Source organism: Carcharodon carcharias, chromosome 11 (genome assembly GCF_017639515.1).
Source record: "Carcharodon carcharias isolate sCarCar2 chromosome 11, sCarCar2.pri, whole genome shotgun sequence".
NCBI lineage: Eukaryota > Metazoa > Chordata > Chondrichthyes > Lamniformes > Lamnidae > Carcharodon > Carcharodon carcharias.
In genome coordinates this window covers 11,334,341-11,358,797 of record NC_054477.1, presented here as the reverse complement: position 1 = coordinate 11,358,797, position 24,457 = coordinate 11,334,341, and the positions used below count along the sequence as shown (strand labels likewise).

The following is a 24,457-nucleotide window of genomic DNA, read 5'->3' as shown; positions in this document are numbered from 1 at the left end:
GCATCAGGATATAGCCTTGTGACCTTGTCTTACTTTTTGTTGACATTTAGAGGATTATACGATAGCATCTTCTATAAACCACAAAAAGTCTGGTAATCACATCTACTTAAAGCAAATAACCTTTTTCGCACATTCCATGGTGCGATGATATGACACTCAGTGCTCCTCTCACAAGCAGCCCTTATTTTCTTGAAGTGCTCAGGTTACAGTGCAACCCACTGATTAGTCATGCTTCAGAATATTTGCAACAAAGAGAAGCGGCACAGGCTCACGTACACCAGGGCAGATTAGTTACAAAAAATATAAAAACAAATGAAAGGCAACGTGTGAGATGATCTATCTCGTCTTTCCACCCAGGATGGCTACATGATAAGGGACTGTGTTCATTTAATCTCCATGCTAACATCTAAGCACAGCATGTATCGATTTCAAGGTTGGAAGATTTGTACTGCTTTCTATTTCTTGCCTCCCATCTCAATCAAGCTTTTGGGCATTTGAGAAATAACCCTCCAGGCTGAGTAAAGAGTCAGTCAACTTTTATGAGGCATAAAAGCTCAACTATGTATTTACTGAGAATGAACACTGCCACAATCTACATCAAATCAGCTAGTATATATCAGAGATTTTATATCTACTGCAAGTCCATGAATGAGCATAGACTATGTGGTGGGGATTGGGAAGAGAGGAAGAGACCACAAGATTTTGTTGCATGATTTAAACCTCATTACCCAACCTAGCATGGATCATTGTTCATACTTTCAGTGATTTAGCTCCCAAGCTCTGTAACTACCTCTTTAACTCTCTACTCTCCATTAAGCTGCTTCTTAAAACCATTTTGACCAAACTTTGTTTACCTGTCTTAATATCTCATGCAGCTCAGTATCAAATTTTGTTTAATAATGGTCCTGTGAAGCATCATGGGGTGTCTTACTATGTTAGTTGCTGCTTCTTACCCATTTCTTCTGGTTCAGGAATCAATGACAAGTGATCAATTTTAAATTGCCATGGTGAAAGTAAGGGGTGTTTGTCACAGGGAATGGCTGAAACAAAGGGTGGGATTTATCAACTCCTCCCGCTGGCAGGATCTTCTGGTCTCACCAAAATGAATGGAAGCTAAAATGGCTCACCGCATCCACCACGGGTTTGGGGGGGGGGGGGCGGTGTGCAGGCGGGTTCAGTGGTGCAAGGATGATATAGACTGCAATTACTGGTGGAGTGCAATGCAGCAGGGTTAGCTCTGGACTGCTCCAGCAAAGGGTTGGCAAACACAATGTGTTGAATAACTAGCCTCTGTGCAGTATATTTCTGTGGTTCTATGAGCTATACCCCTCATGTTGAAAGAAATAGGAATATATTCAATTTTTCCTTCGAAGTAGCTCAGTGCAGCTTGCATTAACATTCTTTGTAGCTGATTGATCAGAGTGGATGATTTTGTAACAAATTCATCAAGTAAAAGACTTGGAAAATGAAACTCAGCAGTATTGAATTGAAGACGGCTGGTCTGAAGGCTTTGATGTAAGAAAAGCTAGGTTTGAAATGTTAAATAGGTAAACATGGGTGAAGTTTGAGAATGTGAGGTGTAAAGGGGACATTTGTATTTTTAAATAATCCAGAGTAGTTTGAATTCAAAAGGGGTGAAATGTTACACCTAGCCAGAAGTTAAGAAACAGTGCGTTTATCGTTCCCAAAGATTACTGATAAAAATCTATCATCGTACTAATTTTATTATTAGATTAAATTCCAGAGACATGGTGAAACAATGGGAATTTGCATTTAAAGGGCAAAACATGTATAAAGGACAGAAGGCTATGTGTAAGGACAGGCATTTTAAGACCTAACACAAGTGTGAAAAGCCTCCAGCATCTAAGCCTCAAGCTGCTGTCTACAAGGATCCGAAGCTAAGAAAAACTCGCTTTGGATTCGCCTGTCCAGGGTGTGTGCTTTGCCTGGGTCTGTTTGGATCTGCGTGTTTTACTGTTAACGCAGGTGTAACTGGGAGTTTTGGTTCCTTGTAGACAGCAGCTTGAGGCTTAGGTGCTGGAGGCTTTTCACACTTGTGTTAGATCATAAAATGCCTGTCCCTACACATAGCCTTCTCTCCTTTATACATATTTTGCCCTTTAAAAGCCTTCTCTCCTTTATACATATTTTGCCCTTTAAATGCAAATTCCCATTGTTTCACCATGTTTCACTGAGATTAATCAGGGGAGCTGGGAGTTATCATAGTAGTAATTTGTAGACCTATGTATGTAATTAAAATCATTTCTTCTATTAATGAATATTTAATTTAGTTTTGTAAAAAAAAATAAGACTCGATGTTTTATTACTACTGAATTCAAGGCACGCATCTCAAAATAAATATACAAATTGCAAAACAGTTGTGGCATTGTTTCAAGCTTCCCTTTGGGATTTCAGCAGCTTAGCATTTACCATCTGCTGTGCCATAACAAAATGGGATGTGTGAAAGGGAAAAAAATAAAAGAAAGAAGCTCAAATATAAAAGTCATCTGAAAATAATGACCAAACATGTGCTACTACTAAGGCAACGCTTGTGATCATAGACCATAAAAATCAGATGTACAGATTGGGCCTCAGACATATTGTACAGAATGACATTGCATGTTATTCAAGGGCTGAAAAAATAGGTGTATATCTGAGCAATCTCAGCCCACATACTCCAACAAGTGGAAACTCAGTTACACAAGTGAAAGCCAGACAAGACAAAGAGGTAGCTGGCAACTTATGTCCTTAACTAAAATGACTGCCACCACCTCCTAAAAATCTCAACTAATGGAAAATTTCAAACATTGCCATAATTCTCACAACAGCAGATCTATGATATAACTTATTGGCTGTCGCTTTATGCAGACATTTGGAGACTGCAGAACATGGGTGGGGTGCAATTGGCATTTCTAAGATTCTAGACCATGCAAAAATTCCAGGTGCAATTCTTATACCAGAACTCTTTTTGCAGACATTACAATCCTCCTAACATTTTACGACCAGTTTATTCAACTTGCAACAGTAAAGGTTGATTTTTGTTGGCTGCGTGCTCAATAATCTTCTACTTAATTGCTGATTTTTCTCCATCTGCAAAGCACTATAATTTCACAAAAAGATCAAGTTGGGTGCGGTAATACAAAATACAATAATTTACATAAACATAACTGTGGCACATGTAAACCAATTAGATTTATAAACTATTTCTTCACTCTCTTTGCAAGTTGACTCACGGCAAATTTTAAGATAATTATTATTGTTCCCAGTATATATGATTAGTTAATGGTAGAGTCTAAAACAAGATTTAGAAACATGACCTCAAGCACTTGTAAGGGAAATTATGAAGGGAAAATGGATGAACATATTAAACAATTGAAGCCACATCAAAAATTAACTTCCTTTTCTTCACCTCATCTTTAATTTAGCAGTTGCACAGAACAATCCACTCACGCATGAAGCATAGTAAAGCACCACTTCACTTATTTGACAGCCTACGCTCAGCTCATCTCCAAAAAAATTGCTTCACATTTGATCAGAGCACGAATAATGTAAAAGTTTCATCATCAACATGAATTTATTGTTGAAACAAAGCTGAAATGGTTTCCCACAGATACTAAAAACAGTAGTGTTAAAGGAGCAACAAATACATGCATTTAAATGGCATAATAAAACGTCCCAAGGTGCTTCACAGGAGCAATGGCAAACAAAATTGAACATTGAGTCACAAAGGGACTATTTTAAGATATATGATCAAAAGATTGGTCAAAGAGGTGGGTTTTAAGGAGCATCTTAAAAAGCAGAAAGGGGTAGAGGGGTTTAGGGAGGGAATTCCAGAGCTTTAGGTCTGCAGTGACAAGGGCAGCATTTGTTGTCCACCTCAATTGCTGTTAAGGTGGTAATGGTGATCCACCTTCTTGAACCACTGCAATTCACATGGTGTAGGTGCACTGACAGGGTGAAGTGAGTGGCAGGTTTTTGACCCAGTGAAGGAATGTCCGTGCAGTTCCAGCTGTTGCTCAATGGTAGAAAGGAAGGCGAATTTTTTAAGAAGTCTAATATTCAAAACCAGTGGACTTCAAACAGAATCACTTACCCCAAAAGCAAAATAATTAACTGCCCTGCATAGCCAAGTACCCCCAGGTTTTGCAGAAGAAGCTTTCAACAGCCAGCTTTACACTAAGTTGGTTTTATGGCACTTTTCAAAAAACTATTTGTTGTAAACAAAAGCCAGTCACAATTGGCATCAGATGGAAAGCAAAACAACACAGGAAACAAACAATCATGAAGTAATGGCTCAAACTCAAACTTGTGGAACTACAGCATTACTTACAATAGGATGACAAGAACAGTGGAAAATGGTGACAGCCAGGAAATGGACAACTGACCTATTAGCATTCAAAGGGAGAGAAGACAAGTTAATCTCTTCAAGCGTGAAGCCTTTGTCATAGGTCTGAGGAAGGGTATTTACCTGATCAATCTAGACATGGTGGTGGATCTGCCACGTGTTTTCAGCACTTCTTGATTTGAGGAAAAAGTTATTATGGAAGTGACTGAGGTCAGCTACATGGGGCAGCTGAACGAAGCAAGATTTGTGTGATCAAAACAGATAGAAATCTATCACATAGATAGATATCAAAAATGGAAACCAAACAAGCAGCAAAAGCCACATCTTTAAACTATCCAATCAAATTCTGCATCCTGTGTTCCATTTCATTTCTCCAAAGAAAGTCCAGATGTGTTTAGCCAGGTTCAGAAATTGCTTGCTTTCCCACTAGACTCATGCTTCCAGTGGAGGGGCCGCCGGCAGGCAGGGGCAGCGAGGGGTGGGCCATGTTCTGGCTTTATTTGTCAAACTCCATTTTGCATTGGTTCCACGAGATTCTAAGAATCTCAATGTGACACCTTTATATACTTCACATCCATTACCGTACAGGGCTTATGTAGTCATTAGAATTCCTATTATTAGAGCTTTTAGACATATGCAACCTGGGAATAATAGAAAAAGGTGCTGAAAGCTGGTAATGGAGTTATGAAAGGTGGGGGGAGAGACTTGGCTCCAAGCATCAATATAATATATTAAGTTGGTGTCTGTCAGCAAAACACATGAAGCATCTAGTAGGTTTTATTACTCAGTCAACATTACACCAATTGACACCAAACAAAAAATCCAAGATAAAAGCAGAAAAAACTGTTTATATCTACAAAAATTACATTGTCCACTTCAAGGGGTTTAGGAACAAAATTTCTTATACTGCTCTCACTTGCCCTTCAAACTACATGCTTATCTCCCTTACTTTTAAAGGAATATGTTTAAATTGTGGAATATGAATAGGTCCTGTCAATGGTAGTCCTTGGTTGTCTGGCTCAGAAATAGTGTTTGATAGATTTTTAGAATGTGCACCACCCCTCCCCCCTCACAACAAAGCCATCTCCCACCACTGCCACAGCAGTGAAAGTTGCAAACATAGCGAGATATTAACAAGATGGTGACTGTCTCTGAATAGGCAGCAGTACAAAAATCTATTGTTAACAATGCACAGCTGTCTGTTGATAATTGGAGTTTGCTTGTGCCATGCAAGTTCGATTTATTAAAAACTTAGGAACATCAAGAAAAGGATGCCATAAATCTATGCCGCCCAAATTTCTTTCCTTTTTTGGTTTTTTGGGGGGGGGGGGGGGGGGGGGGGGTGGGGGGAGAGAGAGAGAGAGAAATGATCCAAAGAGCAGTTTAGCCTTAAGCAGGACAGTAACATCACTGCATTCTTATACAAATTACTGTAGCTATAAGCCAGGTCCACTTATAGCACAAAAATCCAAAAACTGTGGCACTACCAAGCTAACATCCCCTTTTACAAGTTAAACTATTGCAGTTAGTTCCCCAGCATCAAAAAGACAAGAATTCAATCTCTGACCACACTTAAGCTGTACATGCCCTCTTCTTTTTGCCCTCACTTATATCAGAGCAGCACAGCTAAGATACCACTTCAAGTTCAGAAGTTGCAGTAAGGGATTTATTTTTGCAACTTTATAGTCTGTTGAAACAAAAGGGGAATCACATTCATCTGAATGGGCACAAGATGAAAGATCACTTAACAGAGATACCTGTACACTGACATCTCCAGTTCTCCTTGTTGTTTGCTAGCTGTAGCTTGGGAATGTGCACTTTTTGGCATTCCCTTATAATGACATCATAAGTTTCTACGGAGACATTGGACAGTGAAAAAAAGGGTGTTCATTGAGTGGCTTATGCCACTCATGAATGCTTCGAAGACTTTACCTACAGAGCAATACTTTATAGTGCAGTGACTGTCACGCAGGCCAGGCATGTCCAACTTTGGACAGCTGAGTATACCAGTAAAGGGGCCACGAAGGGTTACACAGTAATGCAGACCTCACACATAAGAGGTGAGAGAAAGAGGATGCAGTTCACCAGCCTAGGTTGGATTTAAAACCACCTCATGAAATCAAAGGATGGCCAAAAATATCAATTGTGTTTTTCTTTCCCTTCCTCCTTGCCCCCCCCCTCCCACCTTCTTACACTTCCCCTCTATTCATGAGTAAATAGCATGGATGCCTGCTGCTAATGTGGGTCTAACTAGCTATTGGAAGTCTTGCTAGTGTGGTCTGGAGGTGGTTGGTCCTCTGATCTTACTGTTGCATGGAAAAGAGCTTAGCCTACACCTTGCTTTTTGAAAATCAGGCCAGGATCCGGAGAGCTCAGTGGTGGAAGTCTCACTGGTGCAAACCTGCATCCAATCTTGATTTGATAAAGTTGATACTTTCTCCTCTCACTTAGGCTCAAATTGGAAAGAATAAGGCATTGCAGGGTTAGGCCAGCATTTGAAGTTGGCACCGATGATGGGATGGAATTAAAAACCTTAAAAATATATAAAAATAGGTTTGTTTCAAATTACTGTGTTAAACTTTAAAAGGTGAAAATTTACACTAGTTTCATGCTTTAAACAACACAGTAAATTTATAAGCTCTTTGGGCTTGCATTGTATTTTGCTTTAAGATATTTTCCGCAATGCAGAATGATGGAAGTACTGTTCAAATTAGTTTAAAGCAGTTTTGCCAATTTTATCCAAACCCCTTTGTTTCTAACAAGGCAACTAGAGTAGCAGCAACCATAGCAAGTAACAAAATGGCTGGTAGAGCAACAATCAATGTTCTGTCAGCAAGTGTTTTAAAATCCTATAGTTTATGGAATTATGTTTTTTGTTTTCATATTTAAACTGGCAGCAGTGTTAATGCAGAAAACCAAAGCAGGTTTGCATTTTTCTGCCTTATTTTACACATTCTTGAAGATCCAATTTCTGCAATTCAAAGAAAAAGGAGATTCTGGTATTTTTGCATATAAAGTTGATTTAAGTAACAGAGGGAGATCTGTTGACTTCCCATCATATTGCAACCTGCACCCTTTCCACAGTTACAATAAGTAATGTTCATAATTGAAATATAACTGGGAAAACTGAAGTGTCAACCCTTTCCTTTTCAGTGATGTGCAAGCCCAAGCTGAGCATTTGGCCAAATGTGCTCAATGCAACCTTCTACTTCTACCTTTATAATGTCACACACCTATGCCCTTCCTCAGCTCATCTGATGAAAACCTTGTCTGTGCTTTTGTCACTTGACTGGTAGAAAGCTGGCCTGACTTGTCTCTAATCCCTCAAAGTTCAACTCATCCAAAGCTATGCTGCCTATATCATATCCTGAAGCGCCCTGTTCACCCAGCATCCCTGTCCTCATTGATCTACATTATTACCTGGTGTCACAATGTCTTAATTTAAAATCCTTATAACTTGGTTAATTTTTTCAGCCTTAAACTTACTCATTTCTATAACCACCTCCAGGCAAAAAACCCAGCACGAATCCTGTAACTCTAGCCTCACTGTTCCTCAAGGTGGTTGGAGGAGCCATCTTTCAGTTGAAACGCTAAGCCAAGAATTCTCCACCCTCAAACGTAAAATACTTCATGACACTATTCTAAAAGCAGGAGTGTTTTTCTGGTCAACAGTAATCCCTCAACCAACATCACCAAAAACAGACTATCTGAACATTGCTGTCAACTGGACTTTTCAGTGTGCAGATTCACTGCTGCATTTTCCCATAATCACATTTCAAAAGTAATTCACAGGTTGTAAAAGTGCTTTGGGATGTCCTGAGCATATAAATACAAACTCCTTCCTACTCCACAGATCACTTGAAGAGGTTATTTGCAGCTAATTAAAAAAACCTACACAGTTGGAAAAAAAATCTGCCCCACACTTCTGTGGCACAAAACCTGCCATTGAGACCAGAGAATGAATGAGCATAGATTGCACTCTGTTTTCAGCTGATGGATGAAGGAATAGGATGAGGGTTAGGCTCAAACAGTCAAGTGAAATGCTCAAATATAGACAGTTACAGAGCCACCAGCATTGATGTTCTTTCCAACCTATAGCCCTATAAGATTTACAACAAAACTATCCAGTACACCATTTAAACTCCATATTAACAACTTTTTACCCGTGTAAACAGGCCCACATCACCAATAATCAGAAAATTCCATTATAGCTATTCCCTGTAAGCAATTCTAAGGGAGATCAACGAAAAAAGCTACCCAAAATATGTACAAGATTGAAACATTGGGTAAAACCTAAATCAAGTTTTTCCATGAGCCAGGCTGTAAAGCACTATTCTTGGCAGAGGTCAAACAATTTAAGGCCAGTTCTTTATTGGCTCAGATGAATATGGTTTTAAAAACCAAAATTTACATTTTGCAAGTGGCCATTCTCACTCAATTGGCTTGAAATCTGAATCTAGTGCAAACTGTGGGGAATGAAGAGCACTAAGTTCAGAGTGCAGGCTGATACGCTCCCTTCAAATCTTAACTCTTTATAAAGCTCATGGCTGTCCAAGGTTTCCAACATCTCGCTCGACTTAATATGATGCTTGGGTGGGAGGAAAAGAATACTCTCATCTGAACCGTCACAAACATAAACTTTATGAAATTATTGGACACCTAGCAATGTAGTTTTATTCTGGCATTTTATAATGAAATATCCTGCACCGGTAGGTCCCATAGCAGAAGTGAGATGAATGACCAGATGATTATTTTTTGATGATATTGTTTGAGACAGTAATGTTTTGACAAGGGCATTTATGGTTCCCTGTTCTACTTCAAATAATACCAGATTTTTAAAAAAATGTTAACAGGCTGGGCCTCAGCTTAATTTGCCATCCAAAGATGAAGCCTCACCTGAGGGTAGTGCTGGAGCACTTGATTGGCTTACAAGCTTTGTCAAGAGGATGTACTTTTGCGCTTTCAAATTTGCTGTAATGAAACAGCCATGGAGAAAACATTATGCATATAATCCCAACAGCAATGCCCCAGAAATATACCTCAGATGCAGCCTTGGTTGAACACACTGCTGAATTAGTGCGACATTTTACCATTTGCCAGCACTAGACAACTTGTGATATTGGAGTGCAATTGTCAAATTTAGTTCTGCAGGCTCATGTAGAACTGGACTGAGGCTGCCCAAACTCATTTCATACCAGATACAAACTGATGAGTTTCAATTTGTTAGCTTAAAGGAAGCATCTGTGGGATCAAGAACATTTTGGTAACAGGAGGATGGTTTGAGTGCATTTTAACCCTTGCTGGATTTTGTGCGTATCTCAGATATAACTAAAATTAAACAGGTGTCCCTTTGGTTTTCTTAAATTACACAAATGCCCAGAATATAAACAAAGATGAATCGAAGTACAAACTCAGTGAAAAGGTAGGAGACCAAAATCAGCTTTTACAGCATCTTGTTCGTGTATATTACCTTTAACGTAACTAAACATCCCAAGGTAGTTCACTGGAGCATTATAAAACCAAGTATGAAACCAAATCACAAGGGAAGGCCATGGAGGGATTTGAAAACAAGGATAAGAATTTTAAAATCATGACTTTGCTTGACTGGGAGCCAAAGTAGGTCAGCAGGCATAAGTGTGATAGGAGAACTTGCTGCAAGTTAAGACATAGGCAGCAGTATGTTGGGTTACCTCAAATTTATGGAGGGTAGAATGTGGGAGAACAGCCAGAAGTGCTTTGGAACAGTTAAGTCTTGGGGTAATAAAGGCATGAATGAGGGTTTCAGTAGAAGATAAGCTGAGACATGGACAAAGCTGGGTGATGGCATGGAGTTGGATGTAGGTGATCTGAGTGATGGCACAAATAAGGTCAAAAACTCACCTTGGGATTAGATGTGGCACCAAGATTGCAAACAGACTGGTTTATTCTCAGCCTGTTGCCAGGGAAAGTGATGGAGTCAGTAGCTAGGAAATGAAGTTTGGAGTAGGCACCAAAAACAATGACTTCAGCCTTCCCAATATTTAATGGAGAAAATTTCTGCTCACTGGATAGCAGTCTGATAATTTAGCATCCGTGGAGGGGGAGAGAGATGGTGGTGAGGTAGAGCTGGGTGCCGTCAGCTTACACGTGAAAACTGACACTGTGCCTTTGGATGATGTTGCCAAGGGACAGCATGTAGATGAGAAATAGGAGGGAGCCAAGGATAGATTACTGGGGACAGCAGAGGTAATGGTGTAGAAAGAGAAGCCATTGCAAGCGATTTTTGGCTACGGTTAGACAGGTAAGAAGGAAAATAAGTGACAGCAGTCTTACCCAGCTGGACAACAGGGGGGTGGAAACCTGATTGGAGGGATTCAAGTGTAGAGTTTTAATTCATCTACAGAATGATCAGGCCCCTTTCTTCCAACAATCCCTACATCCAAATCATTGATGTAAATTGCGATTAGCTGAGGCCTAAGCACTCATCCTTACGGTGCCCTAGTCACAGCCTGCCAACCTGAAAATTTCTATGCCTTGTTTTCAGTCCGTTAATCAGTTCTCAATCCATGCCAGTATATTCCGCCCAATCCCCTGTGCTCTAATTTTGTTTACTAATCTCATGTGGGAGACCTTATCAAAAAGTCTCTGAAAATCTAAATATTCCACATTCACCGGTTTCTCTTTATCTGTTCTACTAGTTACATCCTCAAAAAACCCAACAGGTTTGTTAAACATGATTTCCCTTTCATAAATCCATGTTGACTCTGCCTAACCCTACAATTATATTCTAAGTGTCCTGTTATCACATACTTTATTATGGATTGCAGTATTTTCTCTCCAACTGATGTTAGGCGAATGGGGTCTGTAGTTTCCAGTTTTCTCTCTTTCACCCGCCCCCCTCCACCTTTCTTAAATAGTGGGGTTACAATTGCAACCTTCCAATCAGGAGAAACCATTCCAGAGTCTATAGAATTTTGAAAGATGACCATCAATGCATCTACTATCTCTACAGCCACCTCTTTCAACACTGGGAGGTAGGTGATCAGGTCCAGGGGATTTTTCTATTTTAAGTTCCATTAATTTCTCTAGGACCGTTTTTGTACTAATTTAAATATCTTGCAGTTTCTCGTTTACACTGGTCCCTTGATTCTCCATTATTTCTGGGACTTTTCAATATTTTCCTCCGTGAAGACAGATACACAGTATTTGTTTAGCTTCTCTGCCATTTACTTATTCCCCATTATAAATTGCCCTGATTCCACTTATAATGGACCCACATTTCTTTTTGCTAATCTTTTCCTTTTTACATACCTATAGAAGCTTTACAGTCTGTTTTATGTTTCCCATTAGTTTACTCTCATTCTATTTTCACTTGCTCATCTTTTTCTTGGCTCTCCTTTGCAGAATTCTAAAATGCTTCACTCTTCAGGCTTACTTTTTTTTGGCAACTTTACATGCCTCTTTCTTTGATCTAATACAATCCTTGATTTCTTTCGTTAGCCATGGTTGGAACACATTCCTTCACTGGCTTTTTGTGCATTAAAGGAATGTATTTCTGTTGTAAACTACGTATTTGTTCTTTAAATGTTAGCCATTGCCTGTCTACCAGTGCATAGTGACCAGAATTGAACACTGTTTCAAGTATCTCTCTTATGATGTTTTAAGTTTTTCCCCTCAAAACCACTTAAAACCACTTGAAATCACGCAAACCTTTTTGGAACTATACGCTTAAACTTCAACGCTGATGAGGTTTGGGAAGCCAAATGGGAATTCATAAGTCGTCACTACCAAACATTGAGCAAGTCTGCATCAGATCTATCTCCAACTTCGATTGTCCATGAAGCTCATAGACAACCCTAAACCATATCTGCATAAACCAAGGCAGGTGCTGATACTTGGAGAAATAGAAAATTAAAAATTCTCCAGGGGGCAACTGCCATCACCCAAAACAAACCATGGAACACAAAATGACTATGCCCGATTCACAAGTACAAAGGGCTCATTACAGCAATAACACTGTTAGTTCTGACACAGTTACCTGGCTTAAGCAGCTGACGATAAAATCACGTGTTGCTCGACAAGAACATTAGCCATAAGAGGGACGAAGTAGGGCCTGTGTAGATTTGCACTCTTAGTCTGGCTAAACATCAGAACACGATTAGTTCTTTCAATTGCTGTGCCACAACATGCAGACATTGAAAGCACCAAATCTACTGTTACTCCCATGTCCCTTTCGAAGGACACATGTTATACAATGAATGGAATAGAATTACTTATGACAAGGCCACCGATTTATGACTTTCATAGAAAAGTGGACTGAATCATGGTGTTCAGTTCCAGACTGCTAACGCTGAATTTGACAATCAGCTGTAAATCAATAGCCCTGTTTTTAACGCATGTTTTATTAACCGTTGTACATTACTTCACATTTCTCAGGATTGAGTTCCAGCTGCATTTCACTGTTCAGTTTTAGAGCGTCTTTAGCTACATCCTGTGTTTCTCCCAATTTCACACATTATCAGCAAATTTAACAAGTTCTATACGGCATTATAAACAACACTTATGCTGTATAGCAAATTAAAGAGAAATATTCTAAGATCTTACAGCTAGAACAAGTTGGTATTTAAAGTGCAAAATGAAAAAAATTAATATTTAAGATGGTAGGCATAATATGCTGCGACTGCACAAACACATTTCTCGGCTCAACTTAAAAAAAGGGCCTTTATATGGGAAAGCCTGCATGCATAGATAGATGCACACTATTTACATATACCTATCCAAAGCAGCGAAATATAATTTATAAAGTTCCAGTTATTCTTATAATGTAAGAAAATGGAGCCTCACAGCAAGAACTCCTATGTTCCTTTTCGAATAGTGCCATGAGCTCTTTCACATCAATACAAGAGGGAAGATGATATCAGTTTAATAGCTCATTTGACAGATGGCACCTCCACCAGCTCCTTCAGTGCTGCATTAGAACGTCAGCCTAAATTTTGTGCTCAAGTTTCTAAGTGTGGGGCTTGAACTTTCTAACTTCCAGGTGGGAGTGCTACCTACTGAGAAACAGTGAAGGAGCTTGGGACAGGATATGGTTCTGAGTTAGATTACCTATTGAGTTCCTGCAATGAGACTTGAACCCATAATCTTTTGGCTTAGACCAGAGAATGGTCCCACTGAACCAAGCTGACGAAGCTCATCTTTCACTGTTCAGATCAGGTATGTGGGAACGAGGCCCAGTAGCAATATTTTTCGAAACGAGTCAAAGTTTAGAGATTAAAAAAAAATCCTACAAAAATCTAACTGAGACACACATTTATTTAAAGTGGCATCAACAGCCAAGTTTTGCCCATTTGGTGGGCAATAAGTTTAAACCAGCAAGTAATGGCTGCAAGTTTGAGTGAGCACCAGCTTTTTCCAAGTCTTCTATGATTTGCATCACATTACTTCTGCAACACTTGCTGCAACGGCCACCCATTGATTTATTTCGTATTCTCTAAAGTCATTTATTTGTTGATGGGCTGAAGCAGGTTCAGCTACCCCCACATGCAGCAACAGCATGAAGAAGCTTGAATTAAAGCTGTCTGCATTCTAGCCAAAGGAAAACCTTTTGAAAAGGGAGCTTTGCCTTCTGAGGGGTATTACTGTTTATTAATACAGTGGCTTATGGACCAATATGAACGAATTCCTGCTTTTTCAAGAAATACATACCCACAGTGATCTGCCATAAAAGCTAGACAGCATGATATCGCACTCAAAGTTATTAGCATTCTACAATTTATTCCAAACCTCAACATGTTCCCAGGTGCAGCTTTTGATTTACATTCCCTATGTTAAAAAATATTGTGCCACCAACCAGAAGACATTGCTTGAATGAGCTCACATTGGATAACTTTCTCAGAAAATCACCACATGTAAAGTAGCCCAAATAGCCTCTTACAATGCGATAAAATACTGTTTCCATACATTGAGCTTGCATCTCGGTTTAGCAATTTTTGTTGTTTAAAATTAAAGATCTCGATTTGTTTCTACCTCCTGTTCTGTATTGCTGACAACCGAGTTACTATTGCTTGTACCTGTGTGAAACCTAGTATTTTCACCACTATGGAACATCTCAAAACTCCTGCAAATGCACTTGCCCTAATCAATGCCAGATTTGCACTGGTATCTTAGCAGTATTAGCTTTTAGAATGTGACTGTAAGGGGCAGATAACCAATGAAGCAATTTTAATGGGAAACATTATATCATCACTGCAATATGCTCATTCATAAAAAATACTTCGGCATTGCATTTCCCAGCCAGATTTAATCTGCTTTCTATCAACACAACGGATAATCAGGATATGTACTCCCCTATTGTTACTGACTATCTGATAAGTCTGTCTGCCATTGATCAGATGTCCATATTATCTTGCCCCTTCCATTTCTACTATTAAACATAGTCAATGTGACATTAATTAGGTAGCTGCAGTTTTTCCACAGCCAACTTCTGAAGTTCAAATATCTTAGTCTGAATATCAGCACAATAATCATGAAGAGACGTGCTAATAAATGTTGGGTACGTGGCAGTATTGTCCTTTCAACCTATTGAACATTTGGCTAAAAGTGGTCAACACTTACTTTTATTGGTAAATATACTGACCATCACTTGATGCTCTGTACTTTCAGGTGAAATATCACCATCTGGTCTAAAACTCATTTTAAAAAAGACATGCTGCTCCTCCATAGTGCAAAGCAAATAGCTTACCCCATAAAATGTAACCCATAATGCCACCAGTGGTGATATCATCTAAGCAGTTCTAATTCAAATTTGCTCTCATTGTTTAGGATCACATCGGAACCCCCATGTTTGAATTACAGCTCTTCAATTCTCTGCCAATTATCTATCAGGTTGTCTGGAACCTGCATTGACATGGCTACTAGAATAGGTAGAACACTTTGCATTTGAGACAGACTTAATCAGTCATTCAGATAGGGTTGAACCCATACATTTTATAAACACTACAAGGAGCACAGTTAAGCAAGCAGAAGTGGAGGTCTTGTATTTTGTGAAACATAATGCAATATTGACATTTTTCTATGCTCCAACTTAATTCTCAATAATCACAAGCAAAATCCACTTACTCTCTTTCCTTCTCAGAAAGCTTGTCTGTGATGTTGTCCCTGATTGTGGACCTGGAACCCTTCTGGATGATAGGATACCTGAGTGGCACTTGCAGGAAATAGGAAATCATGAGCACCAAATGTGCTGTGTAGCCCAAGGCAACAGCAATGCTCCCTTCATCCTTTGCTTTAAAAAAAAAGGAAAGAAACTAATCAATAGCTAAATAAACATTAAAAATATCACAAATTGTCAAAAATGTAGATTTACCAAATGTTTTTTAAAAAAGCAATTCCTACCCCTCACTCATTATTAGGTCAAATTGCTAACCACCATTCAAATGTTAACTGTATATTAATTTGTGTTTAATTGTATGCAGGTGGTGAACATTAACTGGGGGATTCAGTTGAGGTCCTATAAAAATGCAGACACTAAAACTGTGGTTGTTGGGTTAGCTGGGGTATACTTGTAATGTGCAATTCTGTAAATAAATGTGTGCGCGTAAAGATTGGCTCCAGTTCTGTCCTTCAACTGACTTTCTAGAATAGAATATCAAAAGAAAAAAAAACTTAAGATTACTCGCATTGAAATCTTTAGTACAAGTTGCCTGTAAACTTTGTTTCCACAAATGATACTTTATGCCATCAGGTATAAGCACTGATGCAACGCAATAGAAAGGCTGGGATTTGGTGGGAACAGGGAAAGAGGGGTTGGTGGTGGGCTACAACAGAAAAAGAGAGAGTTCATAAGCCCCAGGGGATAACAGTGTGTTGGCACACACACCCTTATACTAATTTTCATACAAGGCAGCTGTGAAACATCTCACCTCCAATGGCCATTCTGAAATCAGGAGCTACACAATGTCTGGAAAGTTCCAGTTTATCCAGGTTTCAAAAGGCGAATTACAAGTTCAATACATTCAATCCATTATTTTTTTTTTAACACCATTCTTACTGATAAACTTGAACTGTGGATGGCTTATTATAGCATTGTATCCTATTAATAGCAACAAAATAATCTGTGTTTTTATATTGTTGAATGAAGAGGAACGCTGGACAGGACACCAATAGAAGACCTGAACCTTCAAATCGTGTTATGGGAATTTTAATATCTGTCTCAATTTCTGGAATTGGCAAAGAACCCCAGTTTAATGAATTAAAAAAAAATGGCACCTCTGACAATGCTGCATTCCCTCATACTTCACTGGAGGGTCAATTTAGAGAGACTGCGCACTCAAATATTGGACAATGACGTGAGCCTGTATGCCTTGAACCTAATAACTCCTAACCCATAGGCAAGTGCTGACCTTCAAGACAAGTTTTTTTGAGCATTAACTGGAAAAGTACAGTCCATTTGGAAGTAATTTAACGCACAAAAGGGCAAGACGCTTTGCCATTTTATTTAGCGTGTGCATAGTCAGATCCAACCAATAGCCTCGTCAATGGTTAGATGAAATTCTTTGAGGCCGCCTTCAAGCTTAGTCCACAGACACTCCTCAACAAAGAGTCTTTGTTTGGACTGCATAACTTACGCAGCCTGGATGGTCTAGGTGAACCCACTGATGTTGGCTGGCTGCACAGAACCCTTGGTCAGTCTGGAAACATTTTAAAAGGACCCACTGTTGATGTGGGAGATGAGCAGTGGGGTCTGCCATGAGTGTGTGGTTTCTGGTGGATGTTTCCTCCTGCGGTCCTCAGCTGTTACTCCTTGGCATAAGGAAAGGTGCACTGTTGGGGGGGTTGAGGAGGTCAATGAATAATGGCAGGCTTGGAGGTTTTTTGGCTATGAAAAGGTGTTGCTAGGTACCAAGTTATAACTGCATTAGAATAATTAACCACAACTTGGTTCCACAGTACAAAAGCAGAAATAAACTATTTTCTTGTTTAAAAAAAAGAAAGCAGCCTAAAGGTCTTCTACAAAACATATATAAGGCCCACTTGATAATATAAAAGTAAAATACTGCAGGTGTTCGAGATCTGAAATGAAACAGAAAATGCTGGAAACACTCAGGTTTGGTAGCATCTGTCAAGAGAGAGAGTTAATGTTTCAGGTCAATAGCCCTTCAAATGTTTCACTGGCGTGAACTATTAACTCTGTTTCTCTCTCTGCCAATGCTGCCAGGCCTGCTAAGTATTTTCAGAATTTTCTGTTTTTATTCCATTATATATGATTTCAAACAGTGAGATCAATTTAACGGAACAATTCTACTCCATTTTTTGCTTCGACATTTCCATTAAGGAATTAGATTTGATTTGTACTCTTGAAAAGAGGCATACAATACCATCCAGTTTTAAATAAGACTTTATAATTTTTTTATAATTCGTTTATGGAATCAGTTGAGTAACAAGGGTATACAGTCCATTCTCCATCCGGATAGATTTGTGGCTAACTGTAATCTGTTGGTGGATACCTCACAAGGTTGGTATAAAACAGCAATGTAGGAGTAATGGCCTCCCAGGGTATGCAACTCTCATTACCTCTGTCTATTTGCAAAGGACCAATTGTTTTTCTTTGTAAAGGAATAGGGACCAATAAGTAGCCCTTGGAAAAGTTACTGGAAATCATTCTGTGGATAACAATGTTGATTGACAGAAACAATTCGGTGGATATAATCAGGTGCTGCCTAAATTGACTATCTCGAGCTTGCTCAAAACCTGCACTATTTTCGTTTTTTGGCAGTGATCAAATTTATTTGGGACTTTCAGAAAGCATTTTAAAATTGACATATTTCAGGTTTGTACAATGTAACTAACAACTGAATAGAAAGCAAAAAATAATTAAGAACAGAAAAATCTCTGGATGAGGGCAGACTAGAAGAATTCAGAGATCTTCCTTAGGTCTCCTGCTGTTCACCTGATTCACAAACAGAAATATACAAGTTACATTTGGCCTGTCACATAAGCAAGCAGTCCTAATTGCATTTACACATCCTGTTCCCAAATTCCTTTATCCCGCTATCTAATCTAATCTCTACCATATGGAACACTGTACTTCTGGTAACATAAAACTGTTTTTTCAAAGCTACGTTGCTAAGTGTTGTATAAGAAAGATTGATGACTCTAAATGGGAACTGGACCAAATTGGGCAGTGAACTAAGGAATGGGAGATGAGTTTTAAAAAAAAAAGTGTAAGGACATGCAAATTATAACAGAACATAAAACTCACTTATTAGCAAAGATGGAAAAGGAAATCAACAGGAGTGGCTGTGTATAAATTAAAATCAAGTTGATTCATACAAAAATTAGAAAACTTTTGGAATACCATGAGCAGTTTTGGATATCCATTTTTAAGGAGATGTGAGAAAAGATTCAGAGAAGATCAACAAAAATGATTCTAGTAGGTCATTAACCTAAAATATTAACACTGTTTGTCTCTACACAGAGGCTGCCAGACGTGAATGTTCTCAGCATTTTCTATTTCAGGTTTTAAGATTGATTCTGGGACTTGGAGGTTTGAGTTATGCAGGAAGTTTTAGAATTGAATTGACCTCTATTATAGAAAAGATGGGAGAAACATAGACAAACTATTTAAAAATACTGGGAGCAATGAACATTGATGGAAGTAGGTTATTTAACTGATAAGAGCAAGAAACTAAAAGATGAGTAGGAAATTCGGCTTCAAAGATTTGAAATTAGAGTCACAGAATCAGAGTGCAGAAGAGGCCCTTCGGCCCATTGAGTCTGCACTGACACGTGAGAAACACCTGACCTACCAACCTAATCCCATTTACCAGCACTTGGCCTATAGCCTTGAATGTTATGACCTGCCAAGTGCTCATCTAGGTACTTTTTAAAGAATGTGAGGCAACCCGCCTCCACCCCCCTCCCAAGCAGTGCATTCCAGACCATCACCACCCTCTGGGTAAAAAAGTTTTTCCTCACATCACCCTTAAACCTCCTACCCCTCATCTTGAACTTATGTCCCCTCGTGACTGACCCTTCAACTAAGAGGAACAGCTGCTCCCTATCCACCCTGTCCATGCCCCTCATAATCTTGCACACCTCGATCAGGTCACCCCTCGGTCTTCTCTGCTCCAACGAAAACAACCCAAGTCTGTCCAACCTCTCTCCATAAGTTAAATGTTTCATCCCAGGCAACATCCTGGCGAATCTCCTCTGCAGCCCCTCCAGTGCAATCACAATCTTCCTGTAATGTGGCGACCAGAACTGCACACAGTACTCCATCTGTGGCCTCACCAAGGTTCTATACAACTCCAACATGACCTCCCTACTTTTGTAATCTATGCCTCAATTGATAAAGGCAAGTGTCCCATATGCCTTTTTCACCACCCCACTAACATGCCCGTCTGCCTTCAGAGATCTATGGACACACACGCCAAGTCCCTTTGTTCCTCAGAACTTCCTAGTGCCATGCCGTTCATTGAATACTTCCTTGTCAAATTACTCCTTCCAAAGTGTATCACCTCACACTTTTCAGGGTTAAATTCCATCTGCCACTTATCTGCCCATTTGACCATCCCGTCTATATCTTCCTGTAGCCGAAGACACAACCTCACTCTTAACCACCTTTGTGTCACCCGCAAACTTACTAATCCTACCCCCACATAGTCATCTATGTCGTTTATATAAATGACGAATAATAGGGGACCCAGCACAGATCCCTGTGGTATGCCACTGGACACTGGCTTCCTGTCACTAAAGCAGCCTTCTGTCGCCACCCTCTGTCTCCTACAACTAAGCCATTTTTGAATCCACCTTATCAAATTACCCTGTATCCCAGGTGCATTTGCCTCCTTTATAACTTAATAAAAACATCTGAGGTAATTTTCAGGAGCATTATCAAACAAAATTTGACACTAAGCCACATTAGGAGAAATTAGGGCAGGTAAACAAAGCTCGATCAAATAGGTAGGTTTTATGGAGCATCTTGTGTAGGGGAGGAAGATAGAGGGGTGGAGAGTTTTAGGGAAGAATACTAAAGCTTTAGGCTGAGGCAGCTGAAGACTGGCGAAATGATTAAAATTGGAGAGTGCAAGAGGCCAGAGCCAGAGGAGCCCAGATATCTCAGGTCACAAGACTAGGCATAGAAAGAAAATCAATGTTACATAGAGCATAATGGTTCTTTAACCACCATAATCACAGAGACCTCATAACAGAGTAAGAGGAAATGTTGACAGATTCTACAATTCAACATTATTTTCAATTTGAAAAGGGGTACAAATGGTCCCAAGGATATTAAATGGGCTGGGCAGAGTCCAGGATAGAGAGGATTGTATATGGCCTTGGAAGTCACTGGATCAATATTACAAACGACCTTTACTTGGACCATGCTTCATGTTCTTCTAAAAAAGACACAAAATGATAACAAACATAGGATCTCCATTAACTAAAGCAATGAATGGCTTATTTCAGAAAAAACATTTTCATCTTCATGTTCTTCTCTGCATCCTCTCTTTGAGTTTCTATTTCAGGGGATATGACTGATCATGTGTGGTTAAACACCGAAATGAAACAACCTAATTTGGCTCAATATCAGAGAAAGCAAACGAGGAGGGCTGTTCGACACATTTTGGCGTGCTCATTCAGAAAGACCCTACAATTAGTCATTGTAGCATCCCAAGTTATTGCAGCATTTCCTCTCACTACATCACCTATTCCAAGCATGTGTACAGATTCTCCTGACATCAGTTTTAAATTTACCATTTACTAATTAGAAAATGTCTCTTGACCCACTGTCGCATTTATATAGCACCTGTCACATACACACATCCCAAAGTAACAAATCACCTTTGACATGCCATTACTGATGCCTTGTAGATGAAGTGTTGTTTAAGAACTACCTTTCTGTATTGTATGCTTATCTCCAAGACCACTTCTCCATTGCCTTCTTTTTAAGCATTACCCCAGCATCTCTAGTTTTTGCTCATGCTCAGACTTAAGTGATCTGCCTCAAAATGTGAATTCAAAATTTTAAGTAGCATATTCTGTGACTGTGTGCTCTGCTTCCCCTTCCTCATTCTATCTTACACCCCATTTCAAATATGGTTATGATTAAATCAGTATCAATTATTGTGGTGTTGCATTCCTCTTGGTGAATAATAACCAAATTATTTGCCAATTTTCAAGTACTTCCTTTTCCATACAAACATTTTATAAGGGCATAGATTATTTCAAGTCCATTGAGGAAATACAAGTGTACTGTAAAACAATTTTACTTCTAAAACACATCTCTTTCATCTGTGACATTTCCAAGTATTTCTCTTAATTTTTCCAGTTGCCCTACAGTTTAGATCCTGATTTGAAACTAATTGTGAGCAGAATGTGTTCCTTAAGAGAGAAAAAAATTTCCCTTCTGAGTCATGAGTTTTTTTTTTACACAATGCATGGTTAGGATTTGGAATGAACTACCTGATTGAATGGTGCATACACATTTAAACAGTTGCCTTCAAATATCCTTGTATTTTCTTCTCCTTTAATTATATGGGGAAAGAGCAGAAGAGTGGCATGAACCACATTTTTCTTTGAAACAGCTGATGCAGACTCAAAGGGTCAAGTGGTCACCCTTTGTGTTGTACTATTCTATGATTCTAACTTAAGCAAACAACACCTTTTGCAGTCCTGTACAGATTTCTCAATAAGTCATTGATGAAATCAGTCATTAATCCTTGTGTGTGAATATTATCTATTAAGTGTAGAGTTTAGCAATATACATACTAGAATCCAAAAATCTGATCCAAATGACCACACTCCCACAATTCATACTTTAAAACATACTATAAACAACACTAGATACTGGGTGTATTCTCAGGTTTCAAATAACAAACCGTTCAAACTCTTCATGTAACCCAAAGCTCCTAGGTTAAGATTACAGCCATATAATCTTTTCCAGGTACTCGTTATTCTCCTTTTTATTACCGTTGTATTTCTTGTAATAACTGTTCTGTGTCTCTTAGCCAGTACTTTCCCGAGAGAAATTATTTAATCTAGCACTGACACGTCTGCACAGTAACTTCTTTCCTCCTTACCACGATCTGTGTTCTGCACAAGGTGAATGCTTTCAACTCTGGGACTGGACTCTGCATCCGGAACTAAATGATGAGAAAACCTGCCTATACTGCATCCTTTAAAAAGCAGCTGCTGTAAATGGAAACAGTCTTTCTAAACTGAAGCAATGAAAAACTGAAGGTTAAGAAACATCACTTTCTAAAAGAAAACTTCTAACTCAAGTAGAAATCAAAGCACTGGCTACACCCAAAACTGCACAATAGGATAAGTGAGCTGCTTGGAGTCCAGCTTCCAAAATGATAGCTCTAACTAAAACAATAAAAATGGTTTCCAAAATGATCGCTGTTAAGCGCTTTTGTTAAAAAGGGAAAATTTAAATAATAGATTAAGTGAGCACAATCTAGACTTTTCTATTCACGCACCTGGTTTTTCTCATAGCATCTGAGCTCTGGGTTCTTGAACTATGGAAAACACGCCAAGGATTGTCAATGGCCAAAGTCCTGAATAAGGTTATGCTAAAATTGTACACTGGTTACAGAAGTAATTATAATCTTCAAAAGTTAGACTTAAATTGTGCAGAACCATAATTATCAATTGAGTTCAGCCTTTTTTGGGATCAAATCCATGGAGGAATGCCTCTACATGGTCTGTGGAAGGTGAAGGTTTGATGTCCCTTTTTACCTATGACGGGGTGATGAATGCCATTGCCTGGTTAGCTAATGTGACTAGCAATTGTACTTAAATTTCTCTTTTTAAAGGTCAGTGCAGTCTTTTGATTTCAGTTCTGGAACCTGGGTGGGAATAGAAACATTTTTTTTTTCAAAAGGCATAGTGAAAAATCCCATTGTGAAGTTTCCCCGAGGGAAACTTTGGAAATCATTCAAAAGCAAATCAAATTATGAGAGCGTAAAAGGACATGCAAACAATCATTGCAAAAGCAATGTGAAGTTAAGCCCAATTCAGTCAGTTACAAATTCCAAATGAGAACTGGCATGTAAATTAAGGTGCAAAAAGAGTCCAATTTTCTCCATTTTCCCAAAGGGGCATAACACTACATTCAGCCCAATGCAGAGAGCAGAGCTTATACTGTACATCACATTTTTGTCTCTCCCCTAATTATCCAACCAGTTTCAAAGATTTTCTTTGCTCTAGTTGTAACAATTTTAAAAAACTTTTCATAAGGAAAGTGATGAGAGAAAGTTGCAATATTCAATTAAAATCTCATGGAGCTACTATTCAGAACAGCACTAACTCTACAATTTTAGCAGCACATGAGGATGTAAACTACTAACCTGGCTTTATTCAGTAATATTGCAGAAAACTCAGGGAAAACATCAATATCAATTCCAAATTAAGAAAAAGTAATTTCCTTCAATCACAATGATTAATTGCAACTGAGAATTAATTTAATGTGGTACAGAATTAAGGGTTTTTGGCTATTTCTTCACCTGTATCTGTATGTGTAACTAAAGACCACATAATTCTTACAAAACAGTACAAAACTTGGTACAATCAGTAGTGGGGTTGGAGATTGCTATCAATATTTAGAAGTCTGAACTTAGTCATTTAATTTGCTTTCTCTTGTATTCTACATCTCCTCCTAAGCAGGACAATAGTTCTGTGGGCTGGCAGCCTTTACCTCTCAAGTCACCATTTGTGAGAGACACTTGACGTAAGCTCTTGAAAGCTCATTCTGACCCTACTATTAACCAATGAAAATCTTTCCTGTAGTAGCTGTTGATTATCAGGAAGAAGCAATCTGGCTGATTTCTCCTCCTTTTTCTTCTCTAGGATCAACTATTGCACCTGAAAAGTTGCCGGATCCAAGATCAGACCTAGAATTGAATCTGGGATCTTCTAGTCTGCGCATATGACACTGTACGGCACATTAACCCACTAAACTTTAAGAGCAGCCATTCAGTAGTTCTATTTATTTTTAATGCAGCATCTTAAAACCATGCAGTATAAGCCTCATTCTTACTTTGTAAACAATCCAAAGAGAACACCAGTAGTACAGTAAAACACAATGCATCATATGCATCAAGTATTTTTCATATAATGACAAACATC

The 24,457-nt window shown here is 38.9% G+C and overlaps 1 protein-coding gene across 3 annotated transcripts in view; it reads right to left on the bottom strand.

The window, feature by feature from the left end:
* Positions 1-24,457, bottom strand: part of uvrag (UV radiation resistance associated gene) — a 334,856-nt gene that overhangs the window by 96,672 nt on the left and 213,727 nt on the right. For all 3 annotated transcript variants that reach the window (XM_041198896.1, XM_041198894.1, XM_041198893.1), the window contains one exon: positions 15,446-15,611. In XM_041198896.1, coding sequence (XP_041054830.1) covers positions 15,446-15,611 — 166 coding nt within the window. The remainder of the gene's footprint in view (positions 1-15,445; positions 15,612-24,457) is intronic.